Source organism: Mus caroli, unplaced genomic scaffold, assembly GCF_978045245.1.
Source record: "Mus caroli unplaced genomic scaffold, Mus_caroli_1 scaffold_11, whole genome shotgun sequence".
Taxonomy (NCBI): domain Eukaryota; kingdom Metazoa; phylum Chordata; class Mammalia; order Rodentia; family Muridae; genus Mus; species Mus caroli.
The window spans coordinates 94488415-94508962 of NW_028227266.1; the positions used below are offsets into that span (position 1 = coordinate 94488415).

Genomic DNA, 20548 nt, shown 5'->3' on the forward strand with positions numbered 1-20548 from the left:
CCAAACTCAGTCCTAGAAAGGTAGCCATTTATTTAATAGCGGAATGCTACGTGTTTATAGCAATATTTAAAAGTACATTTTTGAAATACTTCAAACCATTACATAATTCCTGAAAGGGTGTTGATCGTCTCTCTGTGACATTGTTAATATGCCTGACCATAATAATGTCAGTATAATTAGCTTTCAAATTATAGTCCTGCGTCTTCCCTCGTGGCTTTTCCTCTCCATCATTTGGAGTCTGAGCTTCATTTCTCTGGTTTGTTTTCTTTCACTCCATGGAATGTTTCACCAGCATTGGAGTATTTAGAACCCACTGGTAGTCCTGCTCAAAGAAGAAAAACAGCAGGAAAATGACATCCTGAGGAATTCTCTGCAAGCGGATGGAATCCTCTCCAAAAGCACCGCATCTGGTCTTGTCACAGCGTCCCCTTTCTCCTCTCGCTTTTTCATCTCCACTCCAAAAGATTTTATGTAACAAATTTTTAGGGCAAGAAAGTTCAGCCAGTTTTCAAATGGAAAATATTTTATTAGTTGCTGGTGGAAAGTCAGTGTCTCCCCAAAGGAGATGTTTTTACCATAGTTTAAAGTGATTTTTAGCGTGAGTTGAGGCCGTTCTCTACCATCTCAGATGCGACTTTTTTAAAGGTAGGCAAACATCCACGTGTGTGGGTGGCACTGATGATCCAGCAGCTGCTGGGTCTGACGGCAATCCCAGCGCTCCCGCCAGCATTGGTCAGGTAAACGCACAAGTGTCTTCTTGGGTTCTCAGGAATGAATGCCCGTTATTTAATGGGGATTGGTTTCCATCATCTTCCCTGAATTAACAGACAGGGTCCCTGGGCTACCTATTGCCCAGCAAGATTGGGTAGCAGCTGAACACCACCATTGTTGATGACCCAGGGAGATGCCCTTAGATTCACACACTGGAAAGTATCTCAAAGGTACTGCTTGTAAGAGGAATGATCGATTCCTTACGAAATTAAAATGGATAATTCACGTGAATTATTTAGGATACTCTTATTAGTTCTGGAGCAAAAAATTAAATAAATAAGAAAGAAAGAAAGAAAGAAAGAAAGAAAGAAAGAAAGAAAAGAAAACCTTTAATATTCACATTTCGTGCATCAATGTTTCTCTGGAAACTCTTCAAAGATTAGCCACACACCACACCCCCACACGCCTGTGCCAGGAGTGTGCACACATGCATTCATACTTCAGCGACTCTAATCAGTTCCCACCTCCCTGAAACTCTCATCCCGAACACTCCTTTACATGCAATACGAATGTTTATCTCCTCTCAAAAGGAGAAATCTACCCATCTCATGACCACACACACACACACACCATACCCAGATGTAATCTGATACGGGGGAACATCTTAGATAAAATTTTTGATCTCTGTTCATTTCTTCCCAGAGGGGAGTGAACTAGTATTCAGGTCCATTTATCACCAGAACACACGCCCAGCTATTCGGATAGAATCCTCCCCCACTTTTTTTTTTCTTTTTCTCCCCAGCTTTATTGAGATATAGTTGGCAAATAAAAATTGTACAGGCCTGTAGTATACAGCTGTGCTTGGATCATGCATACATTATGAAATGTTACAATTGAGCTAATTAGCACACCCTTCACTTAGCAGAGTTACACTTTGGCATCTGTACACATCGACCCGTGTGAATCTGAGCTCGTAGCAATTCTCAAATGAACGTTACTATGACTTACAGTCTCTGTGGGATGTAATAGATCTCTAATGTCCATGGGGGGGGTGGGGAGTTTCCACTGGAGGTTGTTCGGGTCACTGACACTTCCACGCTGTGCTTTTCCCGAAGCTTATAGAGTTAAAGTTTGAGAAGTTCGATGTTGAGCGTGATAACTACTGCAGATACGACTACGTGGCTGTGTTTAACGGTGGGGAAGTCAACGACGCCAAAAGAATTGGGAAGTACTGTGGGGACAGTCCACCTGTGTAAGTAGCACCTCTTTGTACCCCTGTGTCATTAATGTTTCTATGACCCTAAACCTATGTCTATACCCCATGTTAGGGTTTCTATGGCCATGACCAAAAGGCAAGTTAGGGACGACAGAGTTTATTCAACTTACACGTCCAGATCATAGTCCCTCACTGGAGATAGTCAGGAGAGGAACTCAAGCAGAGTGGGAAACTGGAGGCAGGAGCTGATGCAGAAGCCATGGAGGGGTGCTGCTTACTGGCTTGCTTGCCCTGGCTTGCTCAGCCTGGTTTCTTATAGAATGAACCCAGGACCACCGGTCCAAGGATGGCACTACCCACAATGGACTGGGCCCTCCCCCTTGACTGCTAATTGAGAAAATGCCTTACAGCTGGATCTCATGAAGACATTTCCTTAACTGAGGCTCCTTCCTCTCTGATGATTCTAGCTTGTGTCAAATTGACACACAAAACCAGCCAGTACAACCTAAGTCCTGCGAAATTCCCTAATTACCTTTACTTTCTGGAAAATGTTACATTGTTTGCTGACAAAGCTTTGGATTCCACCACAGTGGAGCCCCCTCCACCCAAACACCGAGTCCAGCAGCCACATAGACAAACAGAGGCAAGGCTGGTGCCCCAGGAGCACAGGTTCTGCTGTGTCACAGACCTGCTAAGGGGACCTCAAGCATTGGGAAGAATAGGAAAAAGCCAGGGGCTGAAAATTCCAGACAAAGAAACCTGAAAGCTTAGTACAAACCCAGATGTTTTCTTTGCTGGACTTTTACTTGAGACTTTGCAAATAGAGAAAATATATTCTTTTCATCCAAAATGGAGAGAGGAAGACGAAAAAGCCACAGAAATCACTCAAGATATTTGACTAGTAGTGTTTTTGTTTTTGTTCTTGTTTTTTTTTTTTTTTTTCTTTGAAGGAGGGAAATAAGTCTAACCCAGACCAGCTGTATCAGGGCTCTGGACAGGGTCTTAACGGGGAGGACTTGGGGCAAGAAAGAAAGAAAGCAATAAGGAAAGGAAAGAGTTAAACGCTGGGGTCAGGAGGGCAGCAGGGGCTGATGACCCAAGCCAGTGAGTTTATAACATCACAGTTCCTTATAACCCCTCATATGGGGAAGCAGAGAAAGTCAGCAAAGAGCACAGCACAGCAGAATCACAGAGAGCTCAGACAGCTCAAGTTCCCCTTTAGCAAGGTACATTACAGGACAGCAAACTGAAATTCGGGGGTTGGGGTTGGGGTGGGGGTGGGGAACTTCTAGGGCTCTCTACCCCATGCTCATCCCTCACCCCAGTCTGTAGCTGCCCTTGCTTGGCGTGACCCTCACTAGGTGAGGGGCAAAGTGCCCACATCCCATCATCAGGGCCAATGGGCAGTCACCAATCCAGGCAAGCCCCCAACCTACTTCAATGTGGTTTTCTCCAAAGTTCTGAGTTCCAGCACAAGGGAGAGCTGTTTCAACCCTACACACAGGTCCTCCTAGGGAAAATAAGCAACATTCCACAGCTTATTTTATTATTTTAATTTAAGTTACATTTACTTATTTATCTATTTGTTTGTTTGTTCGTGTGTGTGTGTGTGTGTGTGTGTGTGTGCACATGCCATTAGCATCTCTATGGGTGTGACAGGACAACTTGCAAGAGTGGACAGGTCCTTTCCTTTTACCAAGTGGGATCTGAGACTCCAACTCTGATCATCGTCTTAGTAGTAAGTCCCCTTACCTGCTGTGCACCATCTTGCTGACCATAGAAAAGTTCATATTTTAAAGCATAAATCTTTAAAACTTGTGTGCTAGGCTCTCATGTAGAAAAGTATAAAACCCGACTAGAAGATATTTTCAAACACTTATCTACATGGAGCTGCTCATGGCTAGAAAGACTCCTCTTTGGACAATAGTGAAACTGGATTTTATTAGATCTGTCGGCTGTATTCTGAGCTGTACATGGGCAGGCAAGACTGTGGGTGGTGGAGATAATACTGAGTCCTAGAGGAAAGGACCGAGAAAGGGGACTCACCTGCCCATGAGTATGAAGGAGCTGGGAATTAAGACTGAGATTTTAACAGAAAGAAAGGGAGATGGAGCCACAAAGAAAGGCCAGGAGTTTACCACACAAGTCTGTGGATAGTGTACTCCACTGAGACCCTTATCCACACATGTCTGTGGATAGTGTACTCCACTGAGACCCTTATCCACACATGTCTGTGGATAGTGTACTCCACTGAGACCCTTATCCACACATGTCGGTGGATAGTGTACTCCACTGAGACCCTTATCCACACATGTCTGTGGATAGTGTACTCCACTGAGACCCTTATCCACACATGTCTGTGGATAGTGTACTCCACTGAGACCCTTATCCACACATGTCTGTGGATAGTGTACTCCACTGAGAGCCTTATCCACACATGTCTGTGGATAGTGTACTCCACTGAGACCCTTATCCACACATGTCTGTGGATACTGCACTTATTCATACGCATAATGAACTTGTATGTCCATAATCACATAAGGATCAGCAACAGATAGAGAGAGTGAGAACGTAAAGAGAAATTTAAAAAGAGAATTTTTAGCCGGGCAGTGGTGGCGCACGCCTTTAATCCCAGCACTTGGGTGGCAGAGGCAGGCAGATTTCTGAGTTCGAGGCCAGCCTGGGCTACAGAGTGAGTTCCAGGACAGCCATGGCTATACAGAGAAACCCTGTCTCGAAACAAAGAAAAAAGAAAAAAAGAAAAGAGAGAGAGAGAGACTAAAAGAAACTCAGGAAAAGATAACTCAATCAAAAAAATGGGTTAAGAAAACCCCACAAAACATGAGAAGGAATTTTCATAAGAGGAAATCTATACAGTGAGTAACCTTTTAAAAACAGTGTGATTTGGTAGACCCACGAAGGAGATCAGGTCGGGACTATGCAATAAGGTTGAACAAGGCCTCACAGCCGATGGCCTAGCACGTAGATTCATTCTGCCTTCACGTGCCAGTCAAAGGCTCTTTACCCAGGAGCACCGCAGCACACACAGGTGTACTTTCAGCAATATTGTTTGTGAAGGGGAAGATAAACATCCCAGTGTTCATGAACAAGGTTAAGTATGTTCTAGTTCACATGATAATGTCAACAAAGCAGCAAAGACACTTAGAAAATATCAGCCCTTGATCCGGGAAGTGTTTGGAGAGAATGGCTGGTGAAGGGAGGGAGGGTAGGAAGGGGGGGGGCGGCATTCCTAAGTTACACATTGGTGAAGGAAGGTACATGGACGTGTATGCTACCTCTGAAGCCTAGACCTTGTGCTGGAACCTGGAGAGAAACTAGGCTGAAGAGCATGCTGGGCTCTGCATCCTGTGGAGTTAGGAGCCCCCCACGTGCACTGAGGCTTGGGGCAATGTGCCCAGCGGCTCTAGATCCCACATCTAGACAGGATAAACAGGGAAGCGGTTACTGTGTGGTCCTGGGAAAGCCAAGGAGGCGGAGAAACAAAAGTCTATCTTTGTCATGAAACCATCCTTCCTTGAGTAAATTACTCTTGCGGCTGCAGAGGGGTTAGTTGTTAAAGTGCTCGTCTGTCCTGCAAGTGTGAGGAGTTGAGTTTGGATCTCCGGAACGGAACGCACTGAAAGAGAAAGCCCAGTCACAGTGGCTCCTGCTTGCAATCCAGTAGGAGAGAAATGAGGGACAGAGAGACCAGCGGATCCTTGGAAGCTCGCTGGCGGACACACAGTAATACAAAGAAATTTCACTGCATCATGTTGTAGAGGAGGCTGCTGGAGATGAGGAAGACGATTGTAGATGAGTAAAGTTAGCAGATAAAATGAGCAGACAAGGTGGCTGGCTAGCAAGCAAAGAGCAGACTGCAGACTTAAAGCCAGAGGCGGCTACTGCTGTTGGCTCACTGCCTCCCAAGCCAGCTTCTCCATCAATTTCTGGGTCAGATTTCGTCCCCATTCCTCGTTATCCGTAACATCTCCACTTGCAGATGCGGCACTTGGCCCTCAGTGCACTGAGATTCTGTTGTATTTCCACAAAGCGCCACAATAAACATCTACTTTTGTTACTAAGTTACTCTTCCTTGAAAAAAAAAATCAAATTTCTGATATAATGTCACCCTGTTAGTTCATAGAAAAGTCAGGGCGTAGACACCAGAACAAGTGCCTGTGTAGAAGGCGTGAATGGGTTTCCACTTCTGCCTATGGGAAGTGCTTGTTGCAATGTTATCCTTTAAACAAGATTAGTTTTGTGTAATTGTAGATGAGAATTGCGTATAGGGAATTTTTTAATCCTCATTTAACACAAGTGAAAACATGTCTGTTAAAAGCTTGAATCTCTGGCGTATCATTTACATGGGATGGGAAGTATGGATACAGGTCACAAGCCCCCTGCTTCCGTGGGTCCCCCACTTGCTTCCACAGTTCTCCCAGCTGGTCTGTTCAAGCCTGGTTCTGCCTGTTCACTGCAGGTGTACAGAAGTGAGCCGCTCTTTATGGGCTGTGGAGAGGTCCAAGTGCTCTGACTAAAGGGTTGCACCAGAAAGGGAGTTTCCTCAGATTACTAATCTGACCAAATAACTCACTTTATCTTTTTCTACGGAGGACTTAGTTGTTGAATAAAATTAGCCAAACAGCATTCTTCCCATTGTTTAAGAAATCGGTACCTCCGATTCATCCCCTAAGAGTCAGAGGGCTTTTGAGGCTTAGTCAGCATGACTCTAACCCTGAATATAATTCCAACTAACCATCACGTTCCTAAAGTTGGAGTCTTAATGGTGTTATGACTACCGATCAGTAGTCACCTGTTCTCTTTTTATCATTACTTCCCTGGTGGGGATTATAAAGTAAAATGCTGCCATTGCAAGCAGACATTAGCCTTCCCACTAAAAAAGAAATGTGGTCTCCTGAGCCCCCTATGTCATCAGATCTGTCCCTCAGATTCCCCGTCGCCAGCAGCTGGTGTCAATCACAGACTTAGTTCAGAGTCACAAGTCAGGCAAAGCCTCCGAGGCTTGTGGGAAATAGCCACAGCATCAGCGTTCACACTAGTCCCCAATATCTTCCATGGTCTCTAGAGTCCCTAGGCCTCAGGTTCAAATCCTGGTTTCCACATGCTGATTGCAGAACCTCAGGAAAATCACTGAATTCTGGGTTCATAAAAAGAAGCTAATAATAGGGTCCTTGTGACGGTGGGGTGTTAGGACCTTCATTTTTTTTCCCCAAGTGTTTTTGAATTTTGTTTTTCAACAAGTTGTTAATCAAGAAGATTGGACGTTTTTAGAGAGGAGCCACTTAAACTTTGCCTGTGTTTCTCTCCTAGGCCCATCGTGTCTGAGAGAAATGAACTTCTCATTCAGTTCTTATCAGACTTAAGTTTAACAGCAGATGGTTTTATTGGCCACTACAAATTCAGGCCGAAAAAGTTTCCCACAACCACCGCCACGCCCATCACCACCACATTCCCCGTAACTACAGGTAAGTTCTCATGTTTGGAAGTTGGCACAAATACCTTGGAATTCTAGAATTCTTTTGAGGTAGACAAAACAAGAAGATACTGGAAGCAGAAGTAAACAGGTGAGAACTTGTGTGAGGTGGTAGTGAGATTTCGAGGATAAATGAAAAGCAGGTAAGGATGCTTGCCAGCCAGTGGTCTGTATTAGCCACAGAAGAGAACAGTGACCGCCTAAGAATCACCAGGACGCTGATTATAATATAAACACTATCTTTGTAAACCGGATGTTCCTTCGCTGGTACATAGCAAAAGCGTTCGCTTGTTTGTTTGTTTGTTTGTTTTTTGTTTTAAATTTAATGTAATAATTGGCACATGTTTGTGGTGCACAGTGTTTAATTCATGCATACAATGTGCAGTCGTGAACCCAGAGTAGTTAGTGTTTCTGCCTCTTTAAATTTTGCCATTTGTTTGCACTGGGAGGCTTTGAGCTCACCTCTTCTAGTTCTTAGAATACAGAATCCAGGGCTGGGGAGGTTCAGCAGGAAAGAGGGCTTGCTATGCAGGGGGGGCAGCAACCTGAGCCTGATCCCTGCAGTCCGCAGAAAGGTAGGAGAAGAGGGCTGATTCTACAGAGCCTGTGCTCTGACCTCTGCACACACACCGCTCCATAATAAAAAATAAAATAAAATAAAATAAAATAAAATAAAATAAAATAAACTTACTACTTTAACTATACAGTAAGCATGCAGTCACGGCACAGTGCTGTTGGATTCTAGAGTGTTCCTCCTGTATAACTGTGATTTAAAGACTGGTGTCCTGGTCGCCTTTTTCACCATCTCCCTTTTATCTTTTGTTTGTTTGTTTGTTTGGAGACAGGGTTTCTCTGTATAGCCCTGGCTATCCTGGCACTCACTTTGTAGACCAGGCTGACCTCGAACTCAGAAATCCGCCTGCCTCTGCCTCCCGAGTGCTGGGATTAAAAGCGTGCGCCACCACTGCCTGGCCCCCTATCTTCTTATAGTGTTCATTTTATTACATAAAATTATATTTTAGGTTAATGTTCTAGGGCCTTGATACCTGCCAATTTTTAACAACTGCCAGGTTTAAGATTTTGTTTTGTTTTTGTATCTCAGAAAATGTCATATAATTCATAAGTGTGTATGTGTACATATATATTTCAATGGAGTAAATCAAGAAAAAACATTCACTAATTACAGAAGCTGGAGATGTTTGTGGGCCATGATCTAAGAGTTGGTGAAGGCACTGGGGCCTGGTATTGATCTCTATGTCCCACCTGCTCCACCCTCTGGCAGTTCAGGACTCAGACTAGAAACCCTAAGTCAGGGAGAGGATAAAGTGGCAGCTAATGGCATAAGCTTGCTTGCCTACTATTTTCTCATCTCCCCCAACCCCCTCCAGCAGGCTTGCCCTGAACAAAGATATGCCCCACAAGTTCTGGTTCTCATCCACACCCCCTTGTGGCCTGGCTGTGCACTGCCTTGTGTCCTACTGTCCAGTGTCCCCAGCCCAGCACAGTGGACCAGATGTTCTTACAGTGAACTATTGGACAGATCCATGGTGCTAGTGGCTTTCTGGCTTTAGCTCTAATTTGGACTTTCTGTAAAACTGCAGATGTGGATTGCAACTACCTCCCAAACGTTTCATGACACCCAAACAGAACCATGTCATGCTTAGCTCTCCTCTGTGACACTCTAGTGCTTCAAGCCTGCTTTCTACTTGTTTACCCAAGCACATCCCCAACATCAACAGACCTTCTTTCTCATAGTCATCTTTGCCGCCCTTTATCCTACCTCACCACTTGCATCTCCCACGCCAGCATAGGCTGCATCATTCTTCCATTAACTTCATCATCTCTAGGTGTGTGATCCAACATGGCAGCCCTAGGGAGTGCTTGGGATATAGCTAGTCATGCAGGAACTAACATGACTGCTGATTATCATACCTGAACGTCCAGAAGACCACATTGTACACAGCACATAAAACCTTCAACAAGTATCCCCCTCAGCCTCCATAGCTTCGTCTTCAAGCTTTGCCTCTCTCCGTGTGACCCAAATGCTTTGACTTTTTAGACCTGAGCTTCACAGGGAGAAGCTGTCAAAGGTTTTCAGTAAAGATCCAAAATGAGGTTTGCTGGCTGCAATGTGGACCCCATGAAATGAATGGATTATAAGGATCAAGGCAATGAGCATGCTCTGTGGTTGTTTGGCTGAACTATGCCTTGACATAAATACATAGTCCAGAGATGAGTGGAGGACAGTGACAGACCCTGGTGGTTAACTGGACAGTATCTCCCGGCTCCCTGGCTTGCACAACGTGCGGGAAGAAGTTACTGCTGACTGAAGCAGTAGGAACCATGTGTAAAGGCTTGAGTGAGGTGTCTATAAGACAAGTCATACCGGCAGACTGCTGGACTTCTAGGCCAGAGAGAGAGGTTTATGCAGAGTTAAGGGTCATGGACATGCAATGGGGCTTCCAGGGCTGGAGAGATGGCTCAGCAGTTTAGACACTTGCTCTTCCAGAGGACCTGCCTTGATTCCCGGAACCCATGGGATGCTCCAGTGAAAGAGTGAGATAGCCATTGGATTAAATAAATGATCCTGAAAGAAGGGAGGCTCTTCTGGTGTGGTGGTTTGAATAGGAATAGACTCATGGGTTTGAATGTGTCGCCCACAGGGAGTGGCACTATTAGGAGGTGTATAGCCTTGTTGGGGGAAATGTGTCACTGTGGGAACAAGCTTTGAGGTCTCCTATGCTCAAGCCCCACCCAGGGTGGAACACAGTCCCCTTCTGCTGCCTGTGGATCAAGGTATAGAGCTCTCATTTCCTTCTCCAGCACCATGTCTGCCTGGATGCTGCCATGCTTCCCACCATGATGATAATAGACTAAATCCATTGTAATCCAACTGTAATCGAGCCCCAATGAAATGTTTTCTTTTATAAGAGTTGCCTTGGTCATGGTGTCGCTTCACGGCAATGGACACCCTAAATAAGACACCTGGATATCGGGATATCTAAATTTGCCATTTAAGAGAAAGCAACACATGGTCCCACATGAGGACATCTGAGCCTGGGTTTGAGTGGCAGATGCAACAGAGGATTGTCCCTAGTGAGTATGAAACTGGGTCATCCATGAAGATGGTGGACCCTTGGAGTTGGTGCAAGAATACATAAGAGAAAGGCTGAGCCAAGGGCTGTTAGTGCAGAAACTGAGACAAAGACCACAAGATGAGCTAGGTGGAATGAATGGTGTAGCCTCTGACTTAAAAACCAGAGGGCAGAGATATATTGGAAGGCAGGAAGCATCCATTCAGGGCACCCACACACTCCCAGATAAACATTCCAAGGCTGAAAAGCTGGTTTCCCACAGTCTGTCTGGAAACTACTTTACTGTCTGTTTGCCATGACAAAACATTGACTAAAAAACCAACTTTGAAGTAGAAAGGTTTATTTCGTCTTACACTTCCAGTAGCAGTCCATCCCTTAGGGAAGTCATGGGCTTGCAATGGGGGAGGAGCTCAAGATAGTAAGCTGGGGACAGCAGCTGAGGCAGAGACCATGGAAGAGCGCTGCTCACTGGCTTGATACCCACAGTGCCCTGGGCCCTCCAACATGAGTTAATAATCAAGAAAAATGGAGAAATGGTTCAGGGGCTCAGAGATGGTTAGCATACTGGCTGCTCTTCCAGAGGACCTAGGTTAGATTCTCAGCATAAACATGGCAGCTTACAACCATGTTTGGAACTCCAGTTGTAGGGGATCCAATCCCCTCTTCCAGCCTCTCTGGGCACCAGGCATACATGTGGTACACAGACATATATGTAGGCAAAACATTCATACACTTAAAACAAGATGCCTCCACAGACGCCTCCAGTCAGTCCGATGAAGGCATTTTCTCAATTAAGAGTCTCTTTTCCTGGCTATCTCTAGCTTGTGGCACAGCTTGACAGCTGGCAAAGGACTACCCAGTACAATAAAGATATAGCTTCATCCTTCTACAATGCTTCTGAAGTCTTCAAAAAAAATGTTTAAGAAAAAGAGGGGAAGAAAAAGCACAAGAAACACATATACACACAGAGAGACACACACATTCATCAATCTCATAAAAAACCCAAACCATTAAAACAAAGCCATAGTAAATATGCAAGGGATCTGTAAGGTTTAAAAACAACCCCCTGACAACATTAGGAGACAAAGAACCTGCAAGCCGCCATTGAGTTCCTTTTGTGTCAGCCATCTACTACTGGCTTGTGACCCACCCTTAGGAATGGTTTGTTTCTCCAGTGAGACTCCTTTAGAGAAAACTAATTTCTGTGTTTTAGGGCAGGAGGCTTTACAGCTCCAGTAAAAAACTAAACAGCTGCCCCATGCAGTCGTCTGAAATCTGAGCAGAGGTGTTTCAGGCGGTGTTGGCTGGTGGGAGGGCTGAGTGACAGTCTGTGTTCAGAACCCCAAGGCTACAATTCACAGTGCAGCACAGGCAAACACTGCCGCACACACCTCAGATCTAGATATCTTATGTGTTTGAATTAATTTTCTAGCCATTGTGCATTCAGGAAACCCTTCAGCACTGCCAAGCCTTTTGTGGCAGCTCTCATTCAGTTACAGGACCCCACATGAGCTGCAAGGGACTCTTAGCTAGGGTTTGTGTTGCTGTGATAAAATATCATCACCAAAATGCTACTTGGGGAGGAAAGAATTGATTTCTTCATATGTAGTCCATCCTCCAGGGAAGTCAGGGCAGGAGCTGGTGCGAAGGCCATGGAGGGGTGCCGCTTACAGGCTTGCTCCTCTAAGCTTGCTCAGCCTGCTTTCTTAGACAGCCCAGGATCCTGAGCCCAGAGATGACACCATCCACGGTGCATGGTCATCCACCAAGAAGATGCCCTACAAACTTGCCTGCATGTCAGTCTTATGGAGGCATTTTCTCAGTGAAGATCGCCTCTTCCAAGATATGGTTCAGTTTGTGTCTGGTTGACAAAGGCCAACCAGCACAGACACATAGCTAAAGCTGTGAATTAGATGCCATTGGTGCCTCCCTAGTCGGGGCAGCTTGAACGTTTGCTATGTTCATCATATGTTACCTACAGAACAAAGTTACCGCCAATTGAGAATAACTGTGGGTCTAATTATACTTTTAACCGTGTCTCTGGGTGGATGGGACTGATAACTGTTTACTTCTTGAGATCCTTAGAGCCAATGCCGGGTTCAAAATAAACAGCTTAGTGACTCCTCGAATCAAAACTGACACTTTACACGTGAGCAGCACTCCTAAATCCCTGTGCTGTTGACAATTGGAGAGCTGCGTATTTTAAGCACACCAAGAAAGCTCCTCTCACCCTCACGAGAACACCAACTGATTCCTCTTGTGAAGAATTAGCCTGCGCTCTGTCACTTCAGATTTGTTGGGCAGCTTTTTTGTGTTTTTCCCCCCCTAAGCTGGGCACTCAGGTCAATTCTGAGTTACATACACATACATACACACACACACATACATACATATACACACATACATACACACACATACATACATACATACACACACACATACATACATACACACACACACATACATACATACATACATACACACACACATATAAAGCAGTGGTTCTCAATCTTTTCCGAGGGTCACCTAGGACCATCAGAAACATCAGATATGTACATTACAATTCCCAACAGTAGCAAAATTACAGTCATGAAGTAGCAACACAAGAATAATTTTATGGTTGGCTTTCACCCCAACGTGAGGAGCTGTATCAAAGGGTCACAGCACTGGGAAGGTTGAGACCCACTGCTCTGAAAGAAGCGAATGAGACTATACTTGGATTATCTTTGATCTCAGGTTTAACAGTCTGTAGAGAGGACTGGGTTCCGTGAGGAAGAACAGTCAGTAGTTGGTAGCATGTAGAATGTCTCTTGCATGGTTCATAATTATTTCACTGCAATGGTAAGCTTGGTGGCTGGGGCAAATAAATGCTGATCTCAACTGGCTAGATTCTGACGTAAACACCAATTATATTTAAATTCGTTTTCCTGAATCTCATGACTCCCTTCTTTGAATTTCTTCGAATTAGGTCTAAAGCCCACTGTGGCCCTGTGTCAGCAGAAGTGTAGACGGACGGGGACTCTGGAGAGCAATTACTGTTCAAGCAACTTCGGTAAGAAACAGAAACCAGGCTTCTCTCTCTAATGAGAAACATGAGACTGTGTGCTTAATTTCACAGGCACTCCCATGACTTGAAAGATGGCTGTTCAGCAACAACAGTTCATTTACCCACGGAAGCATAGTCCTGTCCACTAGAGCGTGTCCACCTGGGCTCTTTGAACTGTTTGGCTTCACAGTGAGAAAAATCAACTTTACAAACAGTTCTTACCCCTGGTGTCGTCCCCCCAACCCTGCCTGCCCCAGGTATCAGTTTAAAAGCTGACTCTTGATCCATGACACTGCTATTCCGTGTATTTTGGTGGACTTTGTGAAAAAGCCTGTATACTCTTTTTTTTCCACACACCAGAGAATTAATTACATGCTCGCATCTGGGACCCAGCTTAAGTCCGTTCAATAGTTAGGCTCACATTCAAAAACTGGCCTCTCTCAAAAGGAGTAAGTATCTTCTCCGTCCTGTCTTTTCAAAGTCCTAAGCTAAACGGTGAAAAATCTGACGCCCGCCAGAAGCCCTTGTAAACTGGAACCTGAGAAGGGAGGAGCTAAGTGCTTGGGGTTTCTAAGGGATTTTTCCAATTAAACTTGCACCATCGTGAAAACCACTTGAAAACAAAAGGTGCCAAATTTAATCTTATCAGGAAAAGAAAGTTGCTGCAGCCCAACAGGTTATCAAAAATAAGCCCCACCTCACCTCCGCCCTCACCTCCTTTCCCACTCCCACCCCCAAGTTCTGGCTTGCTCGGTGCCTTAATGTGGTAACTGCCTGCAACCCCGGGTCTGTCTTGTAGGGAAGGGATGGATTTTGTGCAGTTTTCAAGCTGAGTTCAAATGACTGCATAAAAAAACGGAAGCAAGTATTTGCAGCCACGCCTGGGTTAGTCTTCTGTGGAAGGATCTGCCTGCCTGCCCGTGCTTGGGAGCCCCCTGGTTTCTCTCCACTACAGACTGACACTTTTCAGGGGACCCACATTACCAGGCATCAAAGAAAGGTGTTCTGGGAATTCCGATTTTAGGAGATTGGTATATTACATAAGCGCTGGGGGCTCACACTGTCCTGAGAGGGTTAGGTTACCCGTGTCTAAAACCAGCTTTAGCTTATCGTCTGTGGCTCACTTAATGGCACAGTGGACCAAATATCACCAAGGGACGGCGAGTTCTGAGCCGTGGAAGGAAACATTCCCGGGAGTAAGGTTTTGGTTGTATCGAGAGCGCCAGGTGCAAGCACACAGCTCACGCTGTGTTTCAAGTTCTAGCTCAGTTCTCTACTTTCATTTTCTAAGTGAGATTAAACTGGGTTGCTAAGTGCTTGAGAGCAAGACTCATAACTCTATCCCTTAAGTGGCAAGGTATCCACGGGTTAGAGAGAATATTTTAAAAGGGTCTCCATCTCAGCCGCAGACTGCAGTTGGGAAAGCAGCCAGATTTCTCTTCTGGGAAGTTACACTCAAACACAAACATCGCATTTTTGTTTTGTTTTGTTTTAACCTTCATTTTAGTAATTTAAATTTTGAGGCCCCTTTAACACGTGGGTTTTCATTTCTGAAACGTAAAAGAATTGAGATCGTTTTTCAGCTCTGCCTGGATTTGCCTTCACTGTGGGCTTCTCTCTACAGTGTTAGCCGGCACCGTTATCACGACCGTCACTCGAGGTGGGAGTTTGCACGCCACAGTCTCCATCATCAGCATCTACAGGGAAGGCAACCTGGCCATTCAGCAGGCTGGCAAGAACATGAGTGTCAAGCTCACTGTGGTCTGCAGGCAGTGCCCGCTTCTCAGACGAGGTAAGGGCAGAGCTGTAGCCTTTCTTCTGGGAAAGCTCGGAAGCAGAGAGTGGCTGTTGAGGGGAAGTGAAGTCAGGGCTAAAACACAATCCACTTCTAATAGAGAAGGAAGCCATTAATAACCATGAACACGAAGAAAAAAAAAACCCAGTTATCTTTCCTTTCTCTTTCTTTAGGTCTCAATTACATTATTATGGGACAAGTGGGTGAAGATGGGCGTGGCAAAATCATGCCAAACAGCTTTGTCAAGATGTTCAAGAATAAGAATCAGAAGCCCATGAACGCGCTGAAGAACAAGCAGTGTTAGCCTGAGCTCTGTCACGTAACCTGAACTTGCTCATCACCGCTGAACGATCTGTCCACCTTAGAAAAAAAAAACAAAATCCATGCTATTTAATGCTGAGCGTTCTGAGAGATGGAGCTGTTACTCCTCACGCGATCGATGTGTGAGCCACGCCCCCAGTTCGCTGGTGGAAGGCCTGCGCTGTGAGGTCCAACATCTGCGAACCCACCCACCCAGTGCCTGACGGGGAAGAGCAGCGAGCTCCGGCATCTGGAAGCTTGTACATACATCTCTGTAGGAGGATATTCTAGAGTCGAGTTGTATGAAGATATAAAAAGGATTTTATAAAGTGCAATATTTATAATGATATTTGGTTACCTTCAAGCATTTGCTCTGAGGTGTCACATTCTTTTTTTCTCTTTCATTTTTTTTAAAAAAGTCAATGCTTAATAAAATATTTTAAATGATTATAAGGCAGCCAGATAATCTTGTTCTCCCAGAAAATACAGCTGTGGAGCCAGTCCCATGAAACGGTGCTCGAGGTGGTATTTGTATATAAAGTTGTCACTGTGTCAGCTTCAAGTTGTCCCTAAGAGTTCCGGGGTTAAGACTGATGCTGTGATGTCAGTGGGCTGTAGTCTCTGTCTGCAAGAACAGAAAGGTGTCCCTCTGGCATCCAGTCCAGACTCCTTCATTTTGTCTCTGAACTGCAAGCCCAGGTATATACAGGGAGTTCCCCCAGAGTACACTTCTCAGCAGAGGCAGTGCAATCTTCTAAGAGTCCTCCTAATTTCAAACCCAAGGTTCACAATGTCGCTAGAGAAGGCTCTCGCAGCCCCAGGAGGAAGGCACCTTCCCACTTGAAGCATTTAGTACTAAGGACTGATACTTAGGCTTGCATTCGCTAGACTAAGCGATAAGGTAATCTAAAAATTCAGCCGTGAGCTCCAGGTACTCATTGCTGTTTGTACCCATTTTACTGAATCAGACTCTATCAGTTGAGATGGACTGCTCGAGCGGCAGCTAGACCTGCAATGGGTATGACAGTGTCTGCCTCCTAGGAGATTGCTGGCCAGGGGCTGTGAAAGGTGCCTTGTCTCTCCGTCGAAAGAAGGTACGAGGAACCCTAGATAGACAACGGCTCGAGTCACAAGGTCTCCTATGAGAGGCATGAAGTTGTAGAACTAAGGGGAACTCTTATTTTGGTTGGAAATGGCAATTCCCAGTTCTTGAGCTGACAAACACTTACGTGACAGCAAGATATTAAGGTAAGTTGAACCTGGTCAGGTGTACGAGCAATTAACAGGAGTCAGTTGGAAGGGACAGAAAGGGTTCAAACTCCTCCTAGGATGCCCATTGGTCCTCGGACCTCACCAGCTGAAGGAAAGGATGGGTTAGAGCATCCTGCACCAGCTGGGCGGTGGCTTCTCTGGGCAGTGACACCCTGTAGACAGACAGACCTGCTAATGGAATCCTGTCAAGAATGCACCGTAGGGACGTCGGGATGAGCACAGGCTGTTGTCTCTCAGTGGAAACGTCTTACTGATGAATTATTGTAGACAGCTTGTTTGTGTGGCTTCATGGTCACAGTGTCTCCTGTGTTACCAGTGGGGTCTGGAGTCACCCTACAGGAAAAGCCAAGAACAGTAATCCAAGCTATCTGTTCCATTGACAGCTCTGGCACAAGACAACGGCTAAGGGGACTGTGGTTAATAATTCATGTCACTGGCTCGTCTTTCAACTCAGTTGTTTAAAACAGGTAGTCCAGCCAGGTGGTAAGACTGCTCTCCCAGTCCTACAAGGCTCTAACGTTGGTTCTAAAATTGCTTTATTTAGACAGAATCCAGTTCCTTGGTTATAAACAGAGGGAGTTGCAGTAGGCACCTGTATCCACTGACCAAGCCTATATGTAGGATAATTTTAAAAACTTTCCCACTTAATGTACCATTAAGCAATTTTTAAAGAACTACATTGTATGAATACCTTTCTCCAGCAATAGTGAATAATTAAAGATCAGTGCCACAAAGGAAAACAAAAACAACAATAAAATCTTTTTCCAGAAATTAAGAAATACGCTGTTAAATAATTAACTTTAAGAATCATAACATAAAAGTATTAAAACTAGACACTTTAAATTTTATAATTTCATAAATGATACAAACTAAGAAAAAAGCCAATAAACTTTTAAAAGGAGAGAGCTTTGATCCCAGCATGCAGGAGATGAAGACAGGCAGCTCTCTGCTAGTTGCAAACAACCCTGAAAGGTCAGGAGAAGGATTGCAGGGAGGTCTGCCATTAAATTAGCTGCCCCCCAAGCTTTAGGACCTAAGTTTGGCTCCCCAGCACCCAGAAAACAACCATGTGCAGCAGCACTATAATCCCAGTACTGAAAATGCAGTACTTCTAACTAGGGAGCCTGGGGAAACTGAGTCATGCAGGCCATGGAGCTGGCTGGAAGTCCACTGAATCAGCAAGCTCCCGGCTCAGTTAAAGACTCAAAAAAATACAGTGGAGAATAAGTGAGGAAGACACTCATCATGGATTTCTGGCCTCTACACACACACATATACACATATGTATGCATACATGTAAATGCATACATAACATACACATGCAGAGGGAGAGATACATTTAGAACAGAAATTGAGTCAAAAAGAAGTTACAAATAACAGATGAAGTTAACAAAGCTAAAAGTTATTCTTTGAAGTGACTAATATTCAGAAAACTCTGCAAGATTAAACATTAAGAAGTAGTAAAAAAAAAAACCAAAATAACAAAAAAAAAGAGTAGGGGGCTGGAGAGATGGCTCAGTGGTTAAAAGCTCTGACTGCTCTTCCAGATGAATCCCAGTTCAATTCCCATTCATGGTGATGCATGATCATCTGTAACTCCAGTTCCAAGGGATCTGACACCCTCTTCTGGTCTCTCTGGGCATTGCATGCATATGATGCACAGATGTAGTAAAACACATGTAAAATAAATGAACTATTTTTAAAGATATTCACATAATACCAATTTTATGAATAAAAGAGGGGCTGTTGTCAGGCACTACAGATGATTAAGTAGTAATAAGGTCCTGGGCACCATGGTGCTCATCTGGAATGTCGGCTGCTGTGAGGGCTGAGGCAAGAAACATCACTTCAGCTGGCCAAGAAATGGAGGGCACATAGTAAGACCTACACAGTCACTTCCTCCATTCATGTTCTCCCTCCCCATGTCCCTTCCAACCTCCCTCTCATCCTCTCTCATCCTTTCCATTTCTGCCTCCTTCCCCCTCTCCCTCTCTGCCTCCCTCCCTTCCTCCCCCAACAGAATAATAACATGACATTATGATCTCCTTATGCCTACAGGTTGAAAAATGTATATGAAATGAAATCCCTGGGGTGAGGGAGCCTAGCAGCAGACTTAAGCAGAAAAAAACAAAACAAAACAAAAAAACAACCCTTATAGTCCTACAACCACTGAAGACATTCAGTAAGTACATTAAAATCTTCCTTCAAGGAAACTCCAAACTCAGTTAGTTTGATTTGGAAAGTTTGTCAGGCACCTACAGAGCAAGGACTGCCCACCTAACACAAACTGTCCCGGATGTATGCAGGGAGAGGGAACGGGGCGCTTTCTCTGAGGCTAATAACCTTAATTCTAGAAGTTTAGCAGACAGTAGGCACCAGGGACATATCCAGTCTGATTGCATTTAGCAGCATAGGTGCAAAAACTCTAGATAAGATATTACCAAACAAAAAGATGGCAATCCAGTATCCCAGGAATGCCTTCAACATTTAAACCGTTAGTGGATATTCTTCACTGCACAAAGCTTTGCTGCTACTGGACAGACTTATAAGAACTCTGCAGGTCCATTCTTCTCAGATGAGATAGATATATCAAGATTTTATATGTGTGTGTGTGTGTCTATATGTATGTATATAAGACACACACACATATACACACACACATATATATACACATGTATGTATTCCAATCTTATTCTAAAATGCAAACTTCCATTGCTAGCCTTTGCTATTTTTCCTTTGGCCTTCCTAGAGGATGTATTATGTGCAAGGAGACAGCAGTCACCTCAGGACAGTATAGACATATCTGCCAAAAGATCTATCTTCAGAACAGCTCCATCCCAAAGTGCAAGAGACACAGCTCCCAGACTCTCACAGGAGCCAGGCTTTATGCTCAGGAAAGTCCAAAACTCTGCTTCCCCATTAGATATTCCCAGTTTGTTTACAGTTCCTCCTTGTCTAGATTTAATTTGCCAGTCAGCTCATGTTTTTAACCATGAGCAGGTTTGCTTAGCAACAGAGTTGACATAGCACATTTCCCAATCACTAGGTAACAAATTAGATGAAACTGGGGCTGTAGTTCCACTGGTGGAGCGGTTGCCTAGCACAAAGCCTTGGAGTTCATCCCCAGCTCTGCATGAACCAGGCATGGAGGCACACATCGACAGACCTGGCTCCTGATCTTAATAATGCAGAGCGATCAATCTGATGCCATGATATTTTTCATAACAAAAATAAACCTTGAGCAATGTGAGGGTTTGAATATGCTTGGCCCAGAGAGTGGCGCTATAAGGAGGTGAGGCCTTATGGAAGGAAGGGTGTCACTATATGGGTGTGCTTGGAGACCCTCCTTCTAATTACCCGGAAGTTAGTCTTCTCCTGTTTGCCTTTGGAACAAGATGTAGAACTCTCAGCTCCTCCAACGCCATGCCTGTCTGGATGCTACCATGCTTCCTGCCATGATTATAATGCAAAATTTGGAAAGGAAAAATAAGATTAATATAATGTAAAGGTGATATGTTATCCAAAGAAAAAGCTCAGTTGGAGACACACTCAGGTAAATGATATGATGGTGAGATGGCTCAGCAGGTAAAGACACTTACCACCAAACGAACCAAGAGTT

The 20548-nt window shown here is 44.6% G+C and overlaps 1 protein-coding gene across 1 annotated transcript in view; it reads left to right on the forward strand.

Moving 5' to 3' along the window:
- Pcolce2 (procollagen C-endopeptidase enhancer 2) overlaps positions 1-16105 on the forward strand; it is a 57504-nt gene extending 41399 nt beyond the window's left edge. The window contains exons 5-9 of the mRNA XM_085827903.1: positions 1827-1963; positions 7259-7413; positions 13485-13568; positions 15187-15354; positions 15531-16105. Of these exons, the coding sequence (XP_085684029.1) occupies positions 1827-1963; positions 7259-7413; positions 13485-13568; positions 15187-15354; positions 15531-15661 (675 nt within the window). The 3' untranslated portion in view covers positions 15662-16105. The remainder of the gene's footprint in view (positions 1-1826; positions 1964-7258; positions 7414-13484; positions 13569-15186; positions 15355-15530) is intronic.
- The last annotated feature ends 4443 nt before the right edge of the window (positions 16106-20548 follow it).